This window comes from Cololabis saira, chromosome 10 (genome assembly GCF_033807715.1).
Source record: "Cololabis saira isolate AMF1-May2022 chromosome 10, fColSai1.1, whole genome shotgun sequence".
Lineage (NCBI taxonomy): Eukaryota > Metazoa > Chordata > Actinopteri > Beloniformes > Belonidae > Cololabis > Cololabis saira.
Window position 1 is genome coordinate 16,307,207 of NC_084596.1, and position 19,562 is coordinate 16,326,768.

The 19,562-nt window shown below is 42.2% G+C and overlaps 1 protein-coding gene across 6 annotated transcripts in view; it reads left to right on the top strand.

Annotated features, from left to right (window-relative positions):
• The window catches only part of LOC133452483 (partitioning defective 3 homolog), a 288,942-nt gene that overhangs the window by 251,315 nt on the left and 18,065 nt on the right, over positions 1–19,562 (top strand). For all 6 annotated transcript variants that reach the window (XM_061731820.1, XM_061731823.1, XM_061731821.1 and 3 more), the window contains one exon: positions 15,729–15,852. In XM_061731820.1, coding sequence (XP_061587804.1) covers positions 15,729–15,852 — 124 coding nt within the window. The remainder of the gene's footprint in view (positions 1–15,728; positions 15,853–19,562) is intronic.

Consider the following 19,562-nt stretch of genomic DNA (forward strand, 5'->3'; position numbering starts at 1 on the left):
ATACAGCTTCAGCAGGAGGCGCTGGCCCTGAAGAGGTGTTCTGTAACTAATAAGGAGTGAATAATATCTGTTCTGGGTGTCCAGGCTGACCTATAGATGTTTATGTAAGCTAATTAAATGCTCCGTTGACCTTCACGCTCAAGTGGCAGAGGTAATCACTGAGATGGAAACTAATGCCACCATAGCTTACGTCCATCTAGGTACTCTGTGACAAAAAAACACTATTTCTATTTTAACCTATTTGTTTGCAAGGACTGTTAAGTAACTCTTATGTCAGTTCTAATTAACCTAATTGTGATTCAGTGTCTTTAGTAGTTTTTTATTTTGTCAAATCTAAAGGTATGTGAAATGATTTTAGGGATCTTTAAAGTAAACATTGATTTTTAGAGACTGTAGGATGAAAATGTGGAGGTGTGAGCTTGAAGTACATTCATTGTTTTTCTTTGTGGGGTCACAGAAACAGCTGGAAAACACAAATCACATCAGGGTTCCGGTCAGACGGTGGTTCCGGCCGTGAGTTTCCTCAACTGAGCGAAAAGATATGCTAAATAAGCAACTTGCGAATCGATCCTTCAGTGTCTCTTTAAGGAAACACCAAAGCTTCCCAAAAATATGTAACTTCTAGCAGGATATCAATCTTCATTCAGTCATCCGTGCAGTCATTCAATCGTTCATTCTTGCATGCAGCCAGTTAGTTTGTTAGTCATAAGTATAGTGGCGGCAGTATTTCCTCTCACACAGTGTTCTTCTCTTTGGTTAGTAGATGTCCGCTGGAGCAGAAGTTGTCTGTACAATTATCTACATGTTTAGGAGATTCTCATACATTTCTAGTCAGAGGAGCAGGTAGTAGTGTATCACAACCTCTGCATCACAGAAGCAGCGCAGAGTGAAGATGGGGCCTGATTAATTTGAAGGGGCCGGGGTCACCGGCGTTGGTATTTTTCTTTGCCATACAGCAGAAAAGCTGAAATGGGCTCAGCTTTCCCAGCAGGACGATTCTGCATCGTCCAAAGAAGCTCTGCATTGATTCGTCAGATGAATGTAAGTGGAGTGGGGACTTTAGATGTTAAATCAGTTATGAAAATCTTCATGCCAGTCAAACGTGGATTAAAAAAAAACTTAAAATCTAAACTCTTTCTTGAACTTGAGCGTTTGAAGAACGTCACAAGATGGGGTTGTGCCACAATCCTTGGTTAAGTCCCAGCTAGGGCTGGGCGATATGGACCAAAAGTCATATCTCGATATTTTCTAGCTGAATGGCGATACTCGATATATATCTCGATATTTTTTCTGTGCCTTAATTGGGGTTTCCCCCAAAGCATTATAGCATAGCATCTCTGTTAGCTTCATTTTTTTCTGAGGCAAACCCTTAAAAAAACAGTCAGTTTTAATACAAAGCCTTGTGCCAAATGTCACACAGGTACCTTTATTAACAGAGGTCTGCACAATATCAACATGTATAAAACAAATGAAATAAAAATAAACTGCCTGCATATATAGAATAAAAATGCTTCTTAAATAAAACAAATATCCCTTTCCTGCATAACAATTAAATTAAAATACACTGTGCAATTAATACAATGTAGACAGTAACAGGCATACTTTTCCACTGAGGTTGACAGTTGTGCAAATAACAAAACATTTGTGCAAATCTCAAATAAAACATTCAAGTCAATTTGTCACAAAATAAGCTATATCAAAATCATAAAAAAAAAAAAAATTAAAAAAAAATATATATTTTTTTTTAAATCGATATAAACTATATTGGCTCGTACCATATCGTGTTTGAAAATATATCGATATATATTAAAATCTCGATATATCGCCCAGCCCTAGTCCCAGCCTATTGCTCATCTTGTCTAAAGTCTTATACCACAGGTTGAAAGAAATCCAGGTTAAAAGAAATCCAGGTCAAAAGAAATCTTTCACAAACGATCTGTCAAACCATGTGGACAAAAGCTGAAAGTCTTAATTGTAAATCAGAAGCCCTGTAAAGCCTTTCAACATCCGGTAAAGCTAAAACCAGGGCTCTTTGTGTGCTGTCCTGTTTTGTGGAGTATAATGTAGAGCTTTGGGAAATGGGACTTTTTTTTTTTTCTTTGCTCACAAATCATATTATTTTTGAAGGGGAGTCTGGAAAACATGTCCTGCTAAAGCTAATATGTTGAATATTTCATGAGACAGTTGTGGAGAATCCCAGTTGTTAATGAAAGCTTGCTGAACCAATGCTGCGCTGGAGCTCCGTGCCCAACGAGGAGCATTTTCAAAAGTTAAACGTTTAGTTTTTTTGCCTCTAATGAGAGATTTATAGGACCAATATACAAATATTGCCATGTTTGTCTTGGTTAGAAGCCTAGTGTATAAATATGCAGCTTTAAAATATATGTCTAGATTAGAATGAAAGAAAAACGTCACGGAAAAGCTTAAATGTAAGGAAATGCGCTAAGCGGAGATGGGGATGGTGAAAGGTCAGACCGTGGCATTGCTGAATCCCAGTATGTCTCTCTATGGCATCTAGGACAGACATTATCACGACAATCACACCACAGATACTCTCTTTTTTTTCTCTCAAAATTGCTTCTGTCACAAAACGCCCCTCGTCTCCTTTGCCTCCTGTGCAGCCCTGAAACCAAGCTAAAAGAACCTCCCGTCTATTGATGATAATGGATCCTAATTTGACTGAGATTGTGATTTGTCAGTTTCTGCCCATACTTCAGTTGGAAGTAATATTTAGCCCCCTGAAAATGGGGAGCAATTACAAGTGAGAGACCCAATCCATCAGCGAGCAGTCGCGGCGCCAGCCACGCACGTTGGACTGCTCCAGAAATTAGACAGCTCCAGTTGGGTTTCATTTTCTCTCCCAATATTCCCGCCCCTTTATTTCTCACTTTTCTCCCCCTGTCCTGTCCAGGTGTGATTTGTTTTCCGGTTCTGGGATGACCGTCAGCAGGCTTCGGGGGTATAATGTAACTGCACTCAGTCGCCTCAGCCGCAGCTCAAAGGACTTCCATCTCACAATTTCCTTCTCTATTTCCTCCCTTATTTCCTTTTTGAGTCTATAAAGGGTTATCCATTCTGCTGCCATAGAAAAGGACGCTTTTGTAGTCGGTGTGAATGTGGCGATGAGTCTCTCCGAACGTACAGATCATTGTGACAGCCGGCTAATGCAGGCTGCATTTTGTAATTTAGAATAAATCATACTCTCTGTATTCCTGGACCCTTAGGGATCCAATATCTTAAAGGACATTATGGATGTATTACCGCTCTCTGCCATCTCACTAGTCTGTTATTATCCTGTGCGGTATACAGAGGCTCTTTATTTTTGAAAGATCACCTCTGCAGTGGCAGTGGTGACGTCTACCCGGAGGCCGTAGCGCTCACTCCTCTGGAGGCATCTTTGACAACGCTGGAGTCAGACTTGTGGCATTTGTGAAGCAGTTCAAGCCATGTTTTTATCTCTCTCGCCTGCCTTTCCCCTTTAATGGTCCTCCAGAACCTCAACAACAGCTTCTCTGTTGCCTGCAAAAATCTACTTACAAGGAGTCAATGATCATATGCCCCCCTCCCCATTTTTTATTTATTTTTTTTAGTCTTTATTTAGTCTGAACTCGACTATATAAATTCACAGGTATGAGGTTTCGTAAATGCAGTTCGGATTGAAGTTTATTCCAAGGATCTGGTGCTGAAAACCTAAACGCTTTCTTCCCAAATTCCGTTCTTATTTTTGGAACAACCAAATGCAAAATGTCCATTGAGTGGGGATTGTAATCTCTGTAATTTCTTCCCACATTTTGAATAAAACCTTGTCATTCCTTTATGTTCCTTTTAAAATAGGAAATATTCTGTGTGAAGCCATGCAATTCTTTACCAACATGAACAGATTGGAGCCAAAGAACTTGTACGGATGTAGTTTCTCATTCAGACTGAACTTTATTCATAAGTGTGAAAAAGTCGGCCCTTGTTATCAATGTTTAGTTAAGCTCAGACCTCATAAAAATGTAAAAAAGTGAGTTGGACTCTAATGCCTCCCTAATCCACTGCCGATAAGACGGCACGCTCACCCTGCTGGTTTGAAACCCCCCCCCCCACACACAGGCTCTCATCTCGGACTGTTAAACTCCGGCAGTAATTTGCACAACCTGTAGGAAAGCGCAGCTCTCGTGGGCACCGGCGGGTTGAAACCAGTTTTCACTTCTCTGCAGAGTTGTAAGAGCACCACTCCAAGTTGATGGCCCAGAAGGGCCTACTTTACGGCCATGTTGACACAGACGAGGAATAATTAGCGGGATGCGATGCCGTCTGCGGTGAAGCCATCAGCTCAGGCGGGCGGCCCTTCTTTCCCAACCTTGTTGCCTGGTTACACTTTCCCCAGGTGACCGAACACGCTGAATCATGGTGATTCACTTACACGAGTGGTCTGCAGGCATTAGTCATGATTGGTGGATTCATAATGGCAAATATGTTACAATAAGAAGCTTATCTGGCAGCTCAGGTCTGTCCGGTGAGTGACTGAGCGGCGTGGCCTGATGGATACCGTCTCCTGTTTACCCTCCAGTCAGTAAATGTGAGGGAGCGGCGAAGCAAGATGGGAGAGACAGCACAGGTGCGGGAGTGGATTTATTCCTGACATGAGCCGTCTCTGAGATGAAAGCGGGAAGATGAACATATTTGTTGTGCAGGAAAGTAGGAAAATGCTGAATAGGGGTGCCGGATTTCTCTCCGTCATAATCACTACAGTTCCTTCCATGGGGGAGATAATCATGTGACACTGATGGATGAGATAAGGGACTGATTTGACAACGTTACATCAAAGCACTACAAGTGTGATGCTACGCTAGATTGGAAGGCGGCGGTAATTTGGATAAGATCAGATATCCATTTCCCTATTTAGCATTTCAATTTTAGCCAGGAAGATGGGATTTAAAGTCGGGTGGAGGAGACGAGCAGGTCGATGACAAGAATGTCATTTCAAAGAACAGGAGTGGGTATGAATGTTGGAGTATTTCACCAATCTGCAAGTTTTAGCTGTTACGCATTCAATTTCTTAGTTTCGTTTTTTTTATTTGTAGAAGGTGAAAAAAGGAAGTGACTGTCCGTCAATCAACTAGCAGATTATAACTGGCCGTCTAATAGTGCGTAGTGTCTTCTGACGTCACCGAACAGATCTCAGCACCTGAGGGCGTCTCGGAGCGTTGGAACCAGGACAGTAGATCATCAGGTCCTTTAGGTTGTTGGGTTGAATCCCTGCCATTAGCCTTGGTTCCATCAGATCCCGTCAAACTGGTATCTGGGGAGTCTGGAGCTCTGGTGAAGATCAAAGCAGCATCCGTGTGCTCGATGGGATGCACGTTTTCACACCCGATCATCGTAGCAAGATGAACGGCGTCTTTTACCTGTCAGTCGCTTCATGTTGCAACTGATCGGTGAAAAATTTACGGCGCTACACAGCACTACCTGAAAGTAGAAAAAATATTCCATTTAATGAAATTTAAACAACTATTTTAAAATGGGAGGAAAGTACTGCAAATGCATATTACAGATTCCTACTATATTATTATTTTTTTTATCCTATTTTTATTCTACTTATTTATAAGAAATCTCTAAAAAAAAGAAACTATCCACAGCTAGTACTGTGTGTGTTTTGTACTCTAATGTGTTTAAATACATCACAGTTTAACAGGCATTGTTAATATTAAGGATATATTGATAATGAAACGACAAAACTCTGAATACATGTAAATTATAATTAACTTGTAGGGGATTTTTCAGGATCCTTACTCCTCTAGGAGTAGCTACTCCTGTTGGAAGGGCTTAATGTTTCTGTTAGTTTGTACCTGCAGATTTGAGTGTCTTGCATGCTCAAGTGTTTGGTGGAACTTAGGTCTTTTAGCAGGATTGAATGTTTTGATGGTCTCACCCCACCCTCAGATCCTTTTCCCCTCTCCTGGGTTCATATTTGGAAATTCAGGTTGCATTAACACATTAACAAAAACAGTGAGTGCATGGTGTAAAGTTACTCTGGATATTATGAACCAGTGATGTTAAAAAAAAACACACACACATATCTTTCACAATGGATGGTTTCAAACTCCTCACTGACCTCATGACTGCAAACTGCAGGTAACAGGCACTGTGTGTAGTCCACGTGTGCCATGCATTTTCCACAAGATTTGGCCCCTAAACAATCCCTTCTCAGTTTAATCCTGCTATAAATACAAGATAAGAAACGTATTGCAAAGCCTCTGTGATCGTATCGAATTGGCGCTCCTGTTAAATCGCATGCAAAATACCCTTTCAGTTATTAAACTGACCTATTCAAACGTGGATCTACCTTGCAATCTAGTGGGGATTTGAGTGTTGAAGCTGAAATGGCCTGAATAGGAGGACGCCCCACCCTCCCCTCCACCACCCCCACCACGTATGCTGAAAGTAGGGCAGCATCACAGACACCAGAAACACACTCCAATTTATTGTGTTTTAATTGAACGGGCTAGGCTCTATATGCTGGTCTGTGCGAGCATGAAATTGGTCAGTGAAATAAAAGGGGCATAATATTACTGTGCGCTGTACAATTACCGCCTCCAGTGGCGCTGTAGCTTGAAATTGGAGGTAAATTCCCCATCTTTTTTTTTTTTCTTTTTTAAATCCGCGAGTGAGCGCTCGCATAAATACCAGCCAAATATCTTATTACCATCGCTAACATTGTGACCCACAGTGCCCTTGGAAAAATGGAGATGCCCTATAAAACTGGAAAGCAATTAAATTCAATCCGTTCCATCGATGGATTCCAGTGTTTACTGTGTGCTATGCGCAAGTGTTGACACCCTCTGGGATTGCACAGGCCTCTGAATGGATGCTACTGTTTCGGGATGGGATGTGTGTGGAGAGTCATGCGCCGCAGAAAAGTAGGCATTTCTTTTTGGCTTCATAACAGAGGCCACTATGTCGACGTGTGAGACCATTAACGAAGCAGCGAGCATAAACTTCCCGCCGCTCGTTATCAGTTAGTGATGTCAATCCAGAGCCACCTATAGTCATTTGCAGAGCTGGAGTTATTTAACGAACGCTCCACCCGACGTCGCGTGCAGCAGTCCTCCTTTCTTTGAGACGAGAGCCGTCTGATCCGAGCCAGGCCCCGAACACACACAGGGTGTTCGGTTCTGCCTGTTAGAGAAGTGTGAGCTACAATCATTAGTCTCTCAATGCAGGCTTTTGCAAAGGCCGGGCTTTCCTGCTTAGATGTTTGTTTGCCTCTGCATACTATTTAATTTGTTTGTGCAGTTTGTCAACATGCAGACCCACATTAGTGTCATTTAGTCCATTGACATGAAGAGGCAAATGCCAGGGGTTTGATAATGAACTGCTAAGTGTGGTGATATTGTATCGATTGGCATCTAATTTCCATGTTTCTGCAAGTCAATTTGCCTCTCTCAGTGTCTCAGGGTTAAACCCATTTAATCCAGAGTAAAGGAAAAATCTGGCTAATAGGAGCCTAAGTGACACGGACACGGCGGTGTCTGGGACCCTCTCATCTTTCCGCTGCGTCAACAGGATACCACTGAGGCTGTTACCTGTCCGGCACCTGGACTAATCCTTTCTTAACCTTTTGTGTATCCACCAGAGGTCCAAAAAGTGCATGTTTGTTGTTTCAGTCATGTCAGGTCAGCCATCTGCAGACACGACAGTATAACCCAGCTCCCTAGAGATAATGTGGCACCATCAAATATACACAGAGAACAAGCTTTTAGTGTTAAATGTTAATCAGGAGCTTGTTGCTTTTGTGCTATTTGAATCTTGTTCTAATTATTATATTCGGTGGTGCACGCCAGTCCCACCCAGGACACGCAAGCAGATGCAACACCAGTAATACAGAAGCATCTGAGAAACACGAGTCAGGACAAAAGAGAAAATGGTACATTTAAGAGGAAAACATCTTTCTTTTTTTTTTTCTTTTTTTTATAACACAGAACAGACTCCCTGGGTGTAAAGGTGAAAAAAGAGTTTTTATAAAGCATCCTACTTGAATTGAATGGAAGTGATATCATTGCAGTGTAAATACATGGAGATAAAGAAAAAATAATGAAAAAGTACAACAAAGAATAAAACTTGCTTGACAAACTGCTGGGAAGTTGAAAGTATAGAGAATCTCCAGTGTTCATTGGCCTCGTAGCCTAGCAACAACCAAGCTGATGACAAGCACATAAGCACAAACCATCTCTGACGATGCTGCAGGTCGGCAACGCAGACAAACTCTCAGTGGACAACCTGAGCGGAAACATGTCCAGGTGCAGATGTTGGAGGCTGCAAGTATCCGGGGTATTTTATGAATGTTCTAAGAACTTTATCATTATAAAAAGAAAAAAACAAAGATTTCTCCTTTTTATAGTAGCATTTCTGCCAGATCTCTCTACAAAAACAGAGGCACTGCAGCAACATGGACACAACAGCTCACAGATGGAGCTTTAGCCACGAGCACCGTCACCAACGGCACCAGTCTCCTCCTAGCCGTGTTTGAGCGTTCGATCAATAGACCTGGATTATCATCTGCGCAATCTCGCTCCATTTTTCACGGCAGAGGAAGCATCCACAAGCTGTCCTCTCTTTGTCACAGGGTGTAGGGCCAAGTTCACCCGTCTGATAAGATTACAGAAAGCAACTGCCACAGCTGCTGCGCTCAGGGTGGACGTGCATTCACGACTGCACAGCGTTTTTGTTTTTTTTCCGGTGTTAAGCTGTGTGTATCAGCACATCAGGGAATGTTTATTTAACAGACAGGAGATCTCATCAGCACAACAGTCGCATCAGAGTCCCATGACTACCCACACTTAATTAAATGTGTAATTAAGATGGTGGCTTTTAATTTAAAAAGTTGATTATTTTGAAGGAAGGATTATTGGCAAATGAATTAGTCAGGATGTCACAGCATACAATCTATGTATTATCAAGAGTGAGGTGAGATTTTATTGAATCGGCATCTATTAATTAGTATAAAAGAGAATGGAGATGCTCTGAAATGCCGTGACTGGCTTCGTTAGTGATTTGCACAGTGGCGTGTTTATACTTTAATCCAAGACGATGGCTAAACGAAGTGTGAACCAACAACGCTGCTCTCAAGGTCACCGTACTTGTAACCACTCACCGCGAAGGCCCTCATTACAAAACAGACACTTGTAGGCTGCGAGCCGCATACTCAGACAGTCTTTATGGGCCAGCTGCTGGCTTAGCAGGATCACCTCCAGCTGTTTGGTTTTTAAGGCCCCAAAACTGCAGCAACACCCTCAGCGCAGGATCCGACTCAAGAGCCACCAAAAGTCACTAAGTCCTCTTGATGAATGGTGAAAATTCATGCCTGCAATACAGTTGGCCTGGTAGGTCTGCAGAATGTTGTTGGAGGCATGGGAAGAGCAGCATGTGTGAATGAAGCCTTTCACTTCTAATCTGCAGGATTACAGCTTTCTCCATCAGCTGTCTCTGTCGTTTACTGTACGTTGAACCAGCAAGGCCCCCCCCCTCCCTTTTTTTGGCAGGCTTTGATTGGGATCCATGACGGCAGCGTCCGCGTCGCGGACGGTTTTGAAGTGACAGCCCAGATCCGATTAATCCTATTAGATTGCTTCCTCTTCTTTCGTCCTCAGTGACAAATGAAGCAAAGATTTGATAAGACCAGTTTTAATGGCTTCCATGTTGCTCACAAAAGCTTGTTTTCTTGAATTGTGTGCGCCGCTCATAGGGGACCTTTCAAAAAAAATATTGTGGCTTTGTGTGACTGAGATTAAAGTTTAGCCATCGCAGACTCTTCGCTATCCTACAAAACACCTTTCAGTCTGTTTCAAAGGACCCTTTCACTTTATTACTATCTGAGATATTGAATTGGGAACTTCAGATTTTTTTTGCTTTTTGTCCATTTTTTATTTATCATCTTTTGAAGTTGCACATGAAAAAAAGTTTGGCAGAAATGGTTGATTTCCTAGATGCTTTCTAAGTTTTTGTTTTGTTTTTACCATGAAAGAAAAAAGGCACATGGGTTAAGAGTAGGAAAGGGTTGGGGGGGATGTTGCCTAAAGTGGAGAAGTTTTCAACCATCTAAAGTGAATGAAGAGAGGTGCAGATAGTAGCCTTTACAGACACTTGTTGTCTGGTGGATACATGTACCAACTAGGGCTGGGCGATGTATCGAGATTTTAATATATATCGATATATTTTCAAATGCGATATGGTACGAGACAATGTTGTTTATATCGATTTAAAAAAAAAAAAAAAAAAATATGATTTTGATATAGCTTATTTTGTGACAAATTGACTTGAATGTTTTATTTGAGATTTGCACAAATGTTTTGTTATTTGCACAACTGTCAACCTCAGTGGAAAGTCTGCCTGTTTCTGTCTACATTGTATTAATTGCACAGGGTATTTTAATTTAATTGTTATGCAGGAATGGGATATTTGTTTTATTTTATTCAAGAAGCATTTTTATTCTATATATGCAGGCAGTTTATTTTTATTTCATTTGTTTTATAAATTTTGATATTGTGCAGACCTCTGTTAATAAAGGTACCTGTGTGACATTTGGCACGAGGCTTTGTATTAAAAAAAAGTTTTTTTAAGGGTTTGCCTCAGAAAAAAATGAAGCTAACAGAGATGCTATGCTATAATGCTTTGGGGGAAACCCCAATTATGGCACAGAAAAAATATCGGTATATATCGAGTATCGCCATTCAGCTAGAAAATATCAAGATATGACTTTTCGTCCATATCGCCCAGCCCTAGTACCAACCCCTCATCATCGTTAACTGTGGGCAGTGGCCGAAGGAATGGGACGGCAGATGGAAGCTGCTTAAATGAGTTTCCTCGGCGGGGCGGCTGGACCGTCCCTTAGAGGGGGAAGTGGAACTTCCTCTTAGAGCGACTTGAGACTGAGCCACTGCTCCTCAACATCGAGAGGAACCAGCTGAGGTTCAGGCATTTGATCCGGATGTCTCCTGGACGTCTCCCTAGGGAGGCTTTTCAGGTGTGTCCAATCCAGGAGGAGGACGCGAGACCCAGGACGCTGGAGATTGTTGGGCAGTGGAAGGTCTTGGGTCACTCTTCTTAGGCTGCTGCCTCCAAATATGAATCAGCAGAAGTCAGTTCTTACATGAATGATCCTTTCTTTTCTAATTCAGGAGAATATACATGGCACAGACATGGAAGAGTAACAACTCCAAACGCTCATGAAGAGTTGTAGATTCTGGCTAAGTTGCTTCATGAGACGAAGATCTACCTGTTAGGTTTCTCCACGACATAATGCAATAAAGCGAAGAGCAATCGATGACCAGGACAAGAGTCAGAGTCAGGACAAGACAGTTACTTTAGTTGGTCTTAGGCAATGGTAGGAACCGAAGACTGCAAGAACTAGAGCTAGACAACGTCTCTCCCAAATGCTTGTTGTCTCTGTATCTTTATTTCTAGTTTGCTTCAGTCGCTTGAAGAATGAATAAACTCAGCTAAAGACGGCTTCATTGTTTTCAGTTTGAAGTCCCCACATCTCACTTCTCAGTATCAAGACATGCAAAAAGACACCAAGACTGACCAGTTGGATCTGAATTTTCATGTTCATGCTTGCTGAAAACATCTCTATACAAGTGCTTTCTTTATGTATGATGGTCGTGGTAGATTCTGATCTAATTAGCTTCACTTATTTATGGACTTGAACTTAAACCCAGTGGTTGAGTTTGTTGGTTAATGACGCATCATTTTGCATCTGCCAGAAAATATTCTATTCATTTTTCAACAAACTGAAAATCTGATCAACTTAACTAAACAAAAACACAATCACTTCAGGCAAACTTTTTATTCTTCCAATCAATATTTTAAAGTTGTTAGTGAGTCAAAACATTTCACCATGTCAAAACAATCAATAGCCTCAATATCTGCTGCTTGTCTTATTTAGGGTGGCGTAGCAAATTTCAAAGGTTAATTAGACTGTCTTTATTGATTTCAACCTTCTACAATCCAATAGATACTTGTTGAATCATTCAGATTTTAGGAGAATTCACGGCTTGATTTGTTGGATGTTAATTAAAGTAAATAAATATTGCCGTGGCTGGGAGCCATAAATGTCAGCAAACTGTAAAAATGCTCCTCCAGAGCTTCGTTTAAGAAACGGCGTGAAGTTTGCAGAGTTCTTGTGTTGTTTTAGCCGAGGCCAAAACGAACAGACTTAATCAGAATCATGTTTATTTGGCCAAGTCAGGTCAAACAAGAAATGGAATTTGACTCGGTTATTTTCGCTCACTGTACAGTAGGGATGGGCATATGGACTAAAAAATGTATCACGATAATTTCTGGCATTTATCCCAATAACGATAAAAATGACGATGAATTCAGTTCCACCTTGTAACTATAAATCTATCACCACATACAGTCTTTGGAGCCTAAATGCTACTAAACTAAACCAATTAAATTGAATTGATAAAAACCAATTAAATGAGTCCACCTGTACTGCAAAACTGGAATGAGTCAGATCTGCCATGTTTGTTACACAAAAACCTCATCAACGGGAATTTATCTTTCTTTCTTTCTTTCTTTCTTTCTTTCTTTCTTTCGCTCTTTCTTTCGCTCTTTCTTTCGCTCTTTCTTTCGCTCTTTCTTTCTTTCTTTCGCTCTTTCTTTCTTTCTTTCGCTCTTTCTTTCTTTCTTTCGCTCTTTCTTTCGCTCTTTCTTTCTTTCTTTCTTTCTTTCTTTCGCTCTTTCTTTCGCTCTTTCTTTCTTTCTTTCGCTCTTTCTTTCTTTCGCTCTTTCTTTTTCTTTCGCTCTTTCTTTCGCTCTTTCGCTCTTTCTTTCTTTCGCTCTTTCTTTCGCTCTTTCGCTCTTTCTTTCTTTCGCTCTTTCTTTTTCTTTCGCTCTTTCTTTCGCTCTTTCGCTCTTTCTTTCTTTCGCTCTTTCTTTCTTTCGCTCTTTCGCTCTTTCTTTCGCTCTTTCTTTCTTTCGCTCTTTCGCTCTTTCTCTCCCCCTTCCTTCCTTCCTTCACGTACGTTGTGCATCGATTTAACGCAGAACCATAAATCAGCTTTACACAAAAACGTCATCAATGGGAATTTATCGTTTTTACTGCAAGATGACAAATTCTTACCGTGGGGAATTTCTTTGACAGTTTATCGTGAACGGTAAAATATCGCCCATTCCTACTGTACAGTCAATGGGCAAATGACAGCTCTTATTAACATATAATTTAAAAAAAGTGAAAGGTGCAGCATTATGAGGTAGACATGGTTATTGAAAGGGTTATTGTTACAGCATATGATTGTGGTTATTATTATTATTGCACAGTGATTGATTTCTCTGAGACTCTGTGGGTGATGAGAGTTCATCAGAGCAACAAGTAGTGCTTTTTTCCATCTTCTTCCCGGAGCTCCCCGTCTGGCAGTCCCTGTGCTTGGACATGGCGCATTAGAGCGCGGTGTAGCAGTGTGGCTCTGAAGTGAAAGTGCGCCCACAGTGCAGACGTTACATCTTCTCCCGGCTCCTTCCATCCCAGCCTCGGGGGTTGAGCCAGGCAGCTTTTTCAGGAGGCACGCCCGACCGTGAAATCCAGCCTGCGTCTCGGCCTCACAACGGCTTTCCAGGCAGCTCGGTCAGCAAGCCGCAGCCCTGTTATTGAGTCTCCCAGACACACTGCACTCAAGGAAGCCACACGGTGGCCTTTCATCCTATACGGCGGTGGCAGTTATTGAGTGACTCTTTTCCGAGGATGAAGCTCATCACGGACTGCTGTTCTTTCTCGTCTCTAGGGTTTCAGGGGCAATTAAGTTGTTTTGCCGCGTTGCTCTTTCTCTGATTGATTTATGGTAGTTTAACGGACCAAGGATCGGAGACGTTTGAGACCTTTTATCCGAGCTTCCCCTCTCCTCGCCGTCTACAATAAAATCTAGATCTATAAGTTGTTCTAATGATAATATACTTTTAATTACAGGGTGGAAACCACTGTCTCCGGGAACGTTTTACTTCCATCCAGGCGGATCTCTGTGCTTTGTCACGTTGTTGATATCATATTCCGATTTTCCTTAAGTCGTTTTCCTTTAAACCCTCTTTTGAAAGGGACGTTGAGGCCATAAGCCATCACTGATGACTCAGTGTTTCTTGTTTATTGGGTCAGCTGAGCTCTAAAGAGGCCGGGCTGTGTTGCATGTCATGCACATTAGCAGGATTGTGAGTGACAGGTTCCTGGTCTGCGGCGATGCCGGCCGGCTCTGCTTCATGCGGCCCAGGGTTAATCTCGCCTAAGTTGCTGGTGCCGCCTTTTATCCCATTAATCATGGATGGAATTAGTTATTTCAGTGCCCTTTGATACACAAGATCATAATTACTTTCATGGAGATAAACTGGCTTTTTAGGTACGTTTTATATGCACATCCTCTAATCATATTCTGAATTCATGCAGTTGTTTCAAGACTGTTTTTACATATGCTGTTTTAATAGCATTTCAATCATATACCTGAGCCAATACAAATCTCTTAAAGTAGGAAAAAAAACTCAAACTCAAAGATCTTTGAGCATGGAGGGGAAAGAAAAAAACCAAACCAGTTGCAGGTTTGACCTTTTGGAGAGTTGGAGATAAGGCAATCCGCAGGAATTTCCTGGCAAAAGTCAGAAGGTTGAAAAGTCAAACTCCAAGTCGGTGCTCCCCGCTGCTCTTTCATTTGCAGACCCTGACACGTATTATTTAACGCTGTTTCACAGGGAAAAGGTGTTAATTACTTTCCTCTGTTGGAGGTTTTGTGAATCCAACACTAAGCTTCTCTTTGTTGGTTAAGGGCTTAACAATTTCACTGCAACATCGGAGAAAAATGTCTGCCGATGATCCTCTCTAAATAACAATACTTCTAAATAACACATTTGCTGCTGGTTTAATTGTATTCGAAGCATGCCTCACGCATATCCGTATGCAGAAAGTAACTCTTTTTGTTTATAATAAAATAAAGGAGAAACTGTGCTGGTCAAAGGTGTGGCCTTTATCATTATAACAGTCAGTTTAATGTGTAGAAAACAAAAGCATCGTGCATATTAATGCTTCCTCTGACACTGAATTAAAGTGCACTCATACACTAATGCATACTCTATATTCCTGTGTGTTTGCTTTAACAACATAGATCACATTCAGATAAGGAGACTTCCGTATAATGGACGTAATGGCATGGAGATAAACTCCTCTCTCTGAGAGCGAGTCGGAAGGTTGAAAAATAAAGCCTTTTCATTTTTAATAGCTGAGCATCCGAGACTCCTTGCGAGTGTGTTTATTCAACATACCATGAAAAACTCATGGCAACTCTGATGCAAGTACCCCAGGCTTGCATTACACAGTGGAAGTGCAGTAGTTGAATGATACGAGGCCACCAGGGGAAGAGGGGGTGTCGGGGCGCTGCGGCACCGCTCACTGTTCACCACTAGTCTTTGTTCATTGTTCTGAATAATACATCAGAGACGCATTAGTTTGATTCATATTGCTGTTGGCGCCGCTGTGAGCTCGCTCTTGGCTCTGCCCTCACTTATCACATTCGCTGTTTTTTATCTGGGTTGAGTCTGTCTGGGTTCCCCTGCCGGCACGTTTGATCAATTCCTGGACCCGAGCACGCCGGACTTTAAACCACTCCATCCTGCAGGCCATTTCCGGCAGCAGTTGTGGAACCAGGTCACTCGCTCACAGTAGCGCTCTCACACTCATCTATCCCCTCCCTCTTCTCTCTCCCTAGCAACCGGCTAACCCCTAGCAACCACGACCGGATACAGAGGCTGCGGCAGGAGTTCCAGCAGGCCCAGACCGTCCCGGACGACCCCGACGACCGCAGGAGGACGTACAGCTTCGAGCAGCCCTGGGTGAGTGTGTGAGCCGACGCCAGCCACTTAGAGCAACGCCGCCGCCGGCCAGAGAGGACGGTGTCCCTCAGACTGGCCTGGACTCGACACGGTACCTGTGGTTAACCGGAGAACGGCGCTAACCATCACTAACCCTCGTACTGTCAGCTCTGAGCAAGACTGATGATCCCCCCCGACCTCAGGATCCTCATTAACCTCCACAGGCCTCCCCGGCTAATTAATTAACTGACTGCATGCAGGAGTCTTCAAATCTCCTGACATCACTAACCCCACCCACCTGTCACAGTCTGCTCCACTCATCCATTGTTCAGTCCCTATGTGTCAGTCATCCCACACGGACCCGCCCACCACCACCACCTCATGGACTTTGGGTCATCTTCACCTCGTGTCTGTGTCGGGGGGATTCATGTTTCTGCTGTCTCTTTTTTTTAATTTTATAAATAAAACCTGTACTTGAACTCTGCGTTTTTACACTACAAAGTCAGAGTTGTGTGCATTTTAACTGGCGTGCACTGAATTCCGAGCTTTATGGCCTCAGAAGGGGCATAATTAGTGCATTCTGAAGCAACAAGGGGTAATCCTAAAAGAACAAATCCAAAGGCCTTTAGTCTCGAGATGATGAAATCGCTTGTCATGTTCTTAGTATTTATTTTGTCCTCGCTGCTTCTTTGCACTTCACCGCAAGTGTACTTGGTTTTACATTATTATTGAGCAACAAATTATGATCAAACTGAGATTTTCTTAATGTTTTTTTTGTTTTTCTTTTTTTTCCTTTATTTGAAGCATCTCCCTGAAATGAGTATTGTTTTGTATTTTACACACTTAGATAGTGATTTTAACCCACAAATGATTGTCAAATGTGGGACAACAAGCGTTTATGTTGATTTCTCACATACTGTGGCACAATTCTGGTGAAATCCTAACACATTCTCACAGCAGATGGTAATATTTATATAGTAATATTGTATAGTAAGGTGATAGCTAGCACGAATGTGGGTTGTCCCAAACTAAACAGATGGTGTGTTATGTTTGTTTTTTTTCACCTACAGAAATACTTTTTACACGTACAGGGTTTTTTTGGGGGGGGGGGCGGGGGGGTGTTCATGTTTTGCATGAACTTTCTTTACTACTGGTATAATTTCCCGGTCTTTGATGTGCAACGGGAAAATTTATGCCTTTGATTTATAATTAAAATGATGTGAGTGAGAGCTCATGATTTTAATCATTTGTGATCAGGTCTTTCTTTTCTTGTGAATAGGTCCAATAAAACTGTTTAGTATTATTTAGCATTTGGCAGTGTTACACAGGGTTTCAGGAGGGAGCCGGTGCATTCCTCTCAGCATTGTACTGCCAGAGCAGGCCAGTGTGGGAAAGAAGAGCCGCCAGGTCACCAAATTCCTTTGTTTCAAGCAAGTGCACCAGCCTTTAATTAAATAGTAGGACGGTGCGACAGCGTTTAGCATGTTTGTTTACATCTCACTTTTGTCTCCCAATTTATTTTCCCATGAAAACTCAGAATCAGTCATCCTGCACTCTAGAAATGAAAGCTGCCGTCTGCTTCCAAAGAGAGGCTTGAATATTTCAGTTCAGGCAAACGTGTCGATACAAGAAGCCCCAAGTTTTATAATCTTAACATAAAGCTGAAAGCCATGGATTTAACTTTGAAAATGTTTTTAAGTCTGTGAAGCTCCCTGAATGTCTTTTTAAGTCCCCTTAACTTTGTCAGCTCCCACCCTTCCTCGCATAGTAACCGCGTGTTATTAAGCTCATGCCTCGGTCATACTGCCGGGCCATATGGAAAACAGCACAATGCATCTTTGAAATTCAATTACTTCCCACCGTGCATGTATTACCGTTTTGTTGCTCCATCTGAGTGATGGGCTGCAAACCTCAAGGAGCCAGTGTCCTTTGTCTTAATTTACCTCCAACTAGCCCACTTCCCGCCCGTGCCAGAAGTCTGTTGTGCAGCGGACGCTACCATTAGAAACAGCCACCAGTTGCTGTTTCTAAATTGCCATAAGATGTTAAATTGAACACTGCAGACAAAGGTCAAATTGGTTTACATTTTTTTCCGCCTCAAATAGGTTTCCCTACATTTATCGTTCATTAAATGAATGGATGTCATTTCTGCCACGCATCTCATCTCGTTTTCAAATAAACATGTCTCGCATATGTGGAGACCAGTTTCATTTTGTTCCCTGTATTGTTTTTGCTTATTTTCATGCAGCTGTTGAAACCACTAAACGATTGCAACCACATGGTTTCCGAATAATTGTTTAAAAAAAAAAGTTTTATCCCTTGTTTCTTCTCACATCTCAAAACTGTGTGAATTGAAGTATTTTTGGTGTCATTGAGAATAAAACTGAGAAGACAGGACGCTGAGGAGCTGTATGGAAGCACTGAGCTCCTTGTTTTGCCATCAATGCCACGATCTCCTCCTCAAATCCCCCTCCACTGACATATAACCGAACCGGTCAGATTTTCCAAATCGATCACACACCCCTGTGATTGATTTGCCCAATTATTCATTTTCAATGCGGGCTCATTTCTCAGGCGTCTACTTAACCTCGTTCCGCGCGTCAGTGTGATGTCTCTTCTCTGCGACGGGTACCTTCTTCTCTGTTTCTCTCCCTTCTCTTCTGTTTAGGGGGAGCAGGGGAGAATTGTGGGTAGCCTGGTCTAATTCAATCAGGGATGACTGATGCCCGTTCTCCCGGCAGCACCACGCCAGGCTTTATTGCTCCCATTTATACCATTATGGGAATAGAGGAGTGCATTCGGTTGATGTTGGCTGTTTGGAGAGGGCGTTATATCGCCTCTTGTATTTAACTGTAACATTTTAATACAGCATTTCTTCTATCTGCCTTCCTTTAGAGTGTTTCCCACTCCCCTTCAAATTTAGTTTTCTGCACATAAAAGCCATATATTCTCTGGATTATTCAACACTCCATCATTTAAATGTTTTATTTTTTCATCTCTAAAATGGAAAAACGTTGCGACTGTAATTCGTGTGCAGGCAGTTTTCAGTTCAGATGCAAATGGAGGGGTGTGTTGACGCCCCTCCCTTACTGCCGGGCATGCAATGAGGCAATGCCAATCAGCCCCTGAGATGATTGCCCCGGCCTCATTTGGTTGAAAGGGGAGTCTCTTTAGCGCTCTTAATCGTTTTATGGCCTGCCCACCGACTGATGTCTGGACTGCTCCCACACCACTCCAAATATATTGCACGGGCATAAAAGTAATTAGATCGGCTTTGTGTTGCAACTAATCTGCACGCAATTATTTCGCCCACGCTGTTAATGAACATCGCAGGAGTGGTGGTACGAGTGTGGGCTGGACCTTGACGGTGCAGATCTGCTGCTGGGAGAGAGAGCTGCGTGTGTGTGTGCACTCGTGTCCGTCCGTCTTTGTGAGGGTTGGTTTTAGGCACAGAACGGGGACGCATTCAGCCTCGGGCTCTTGGGTTAGTGTTGGTCACATTCAGGGTCACATTTAGAGTTTAGGCGTGCAATTAGAGCTGCTCTGATTAAGATTAAGAGGTGAAGTGTTCACTAAACAGTTGATCAGGGTTAAAAAAAAATAAAAAATCCCTGCACTTAAACCTTTTCACTTGGCCCCAGTTGTTTGTTTTTTTTTAATATTAAAATTTCTATTTTCACTTTTACTTGAATTAGTATTTCAATATTGTTGGGAAGCATTTTCTCATTCCT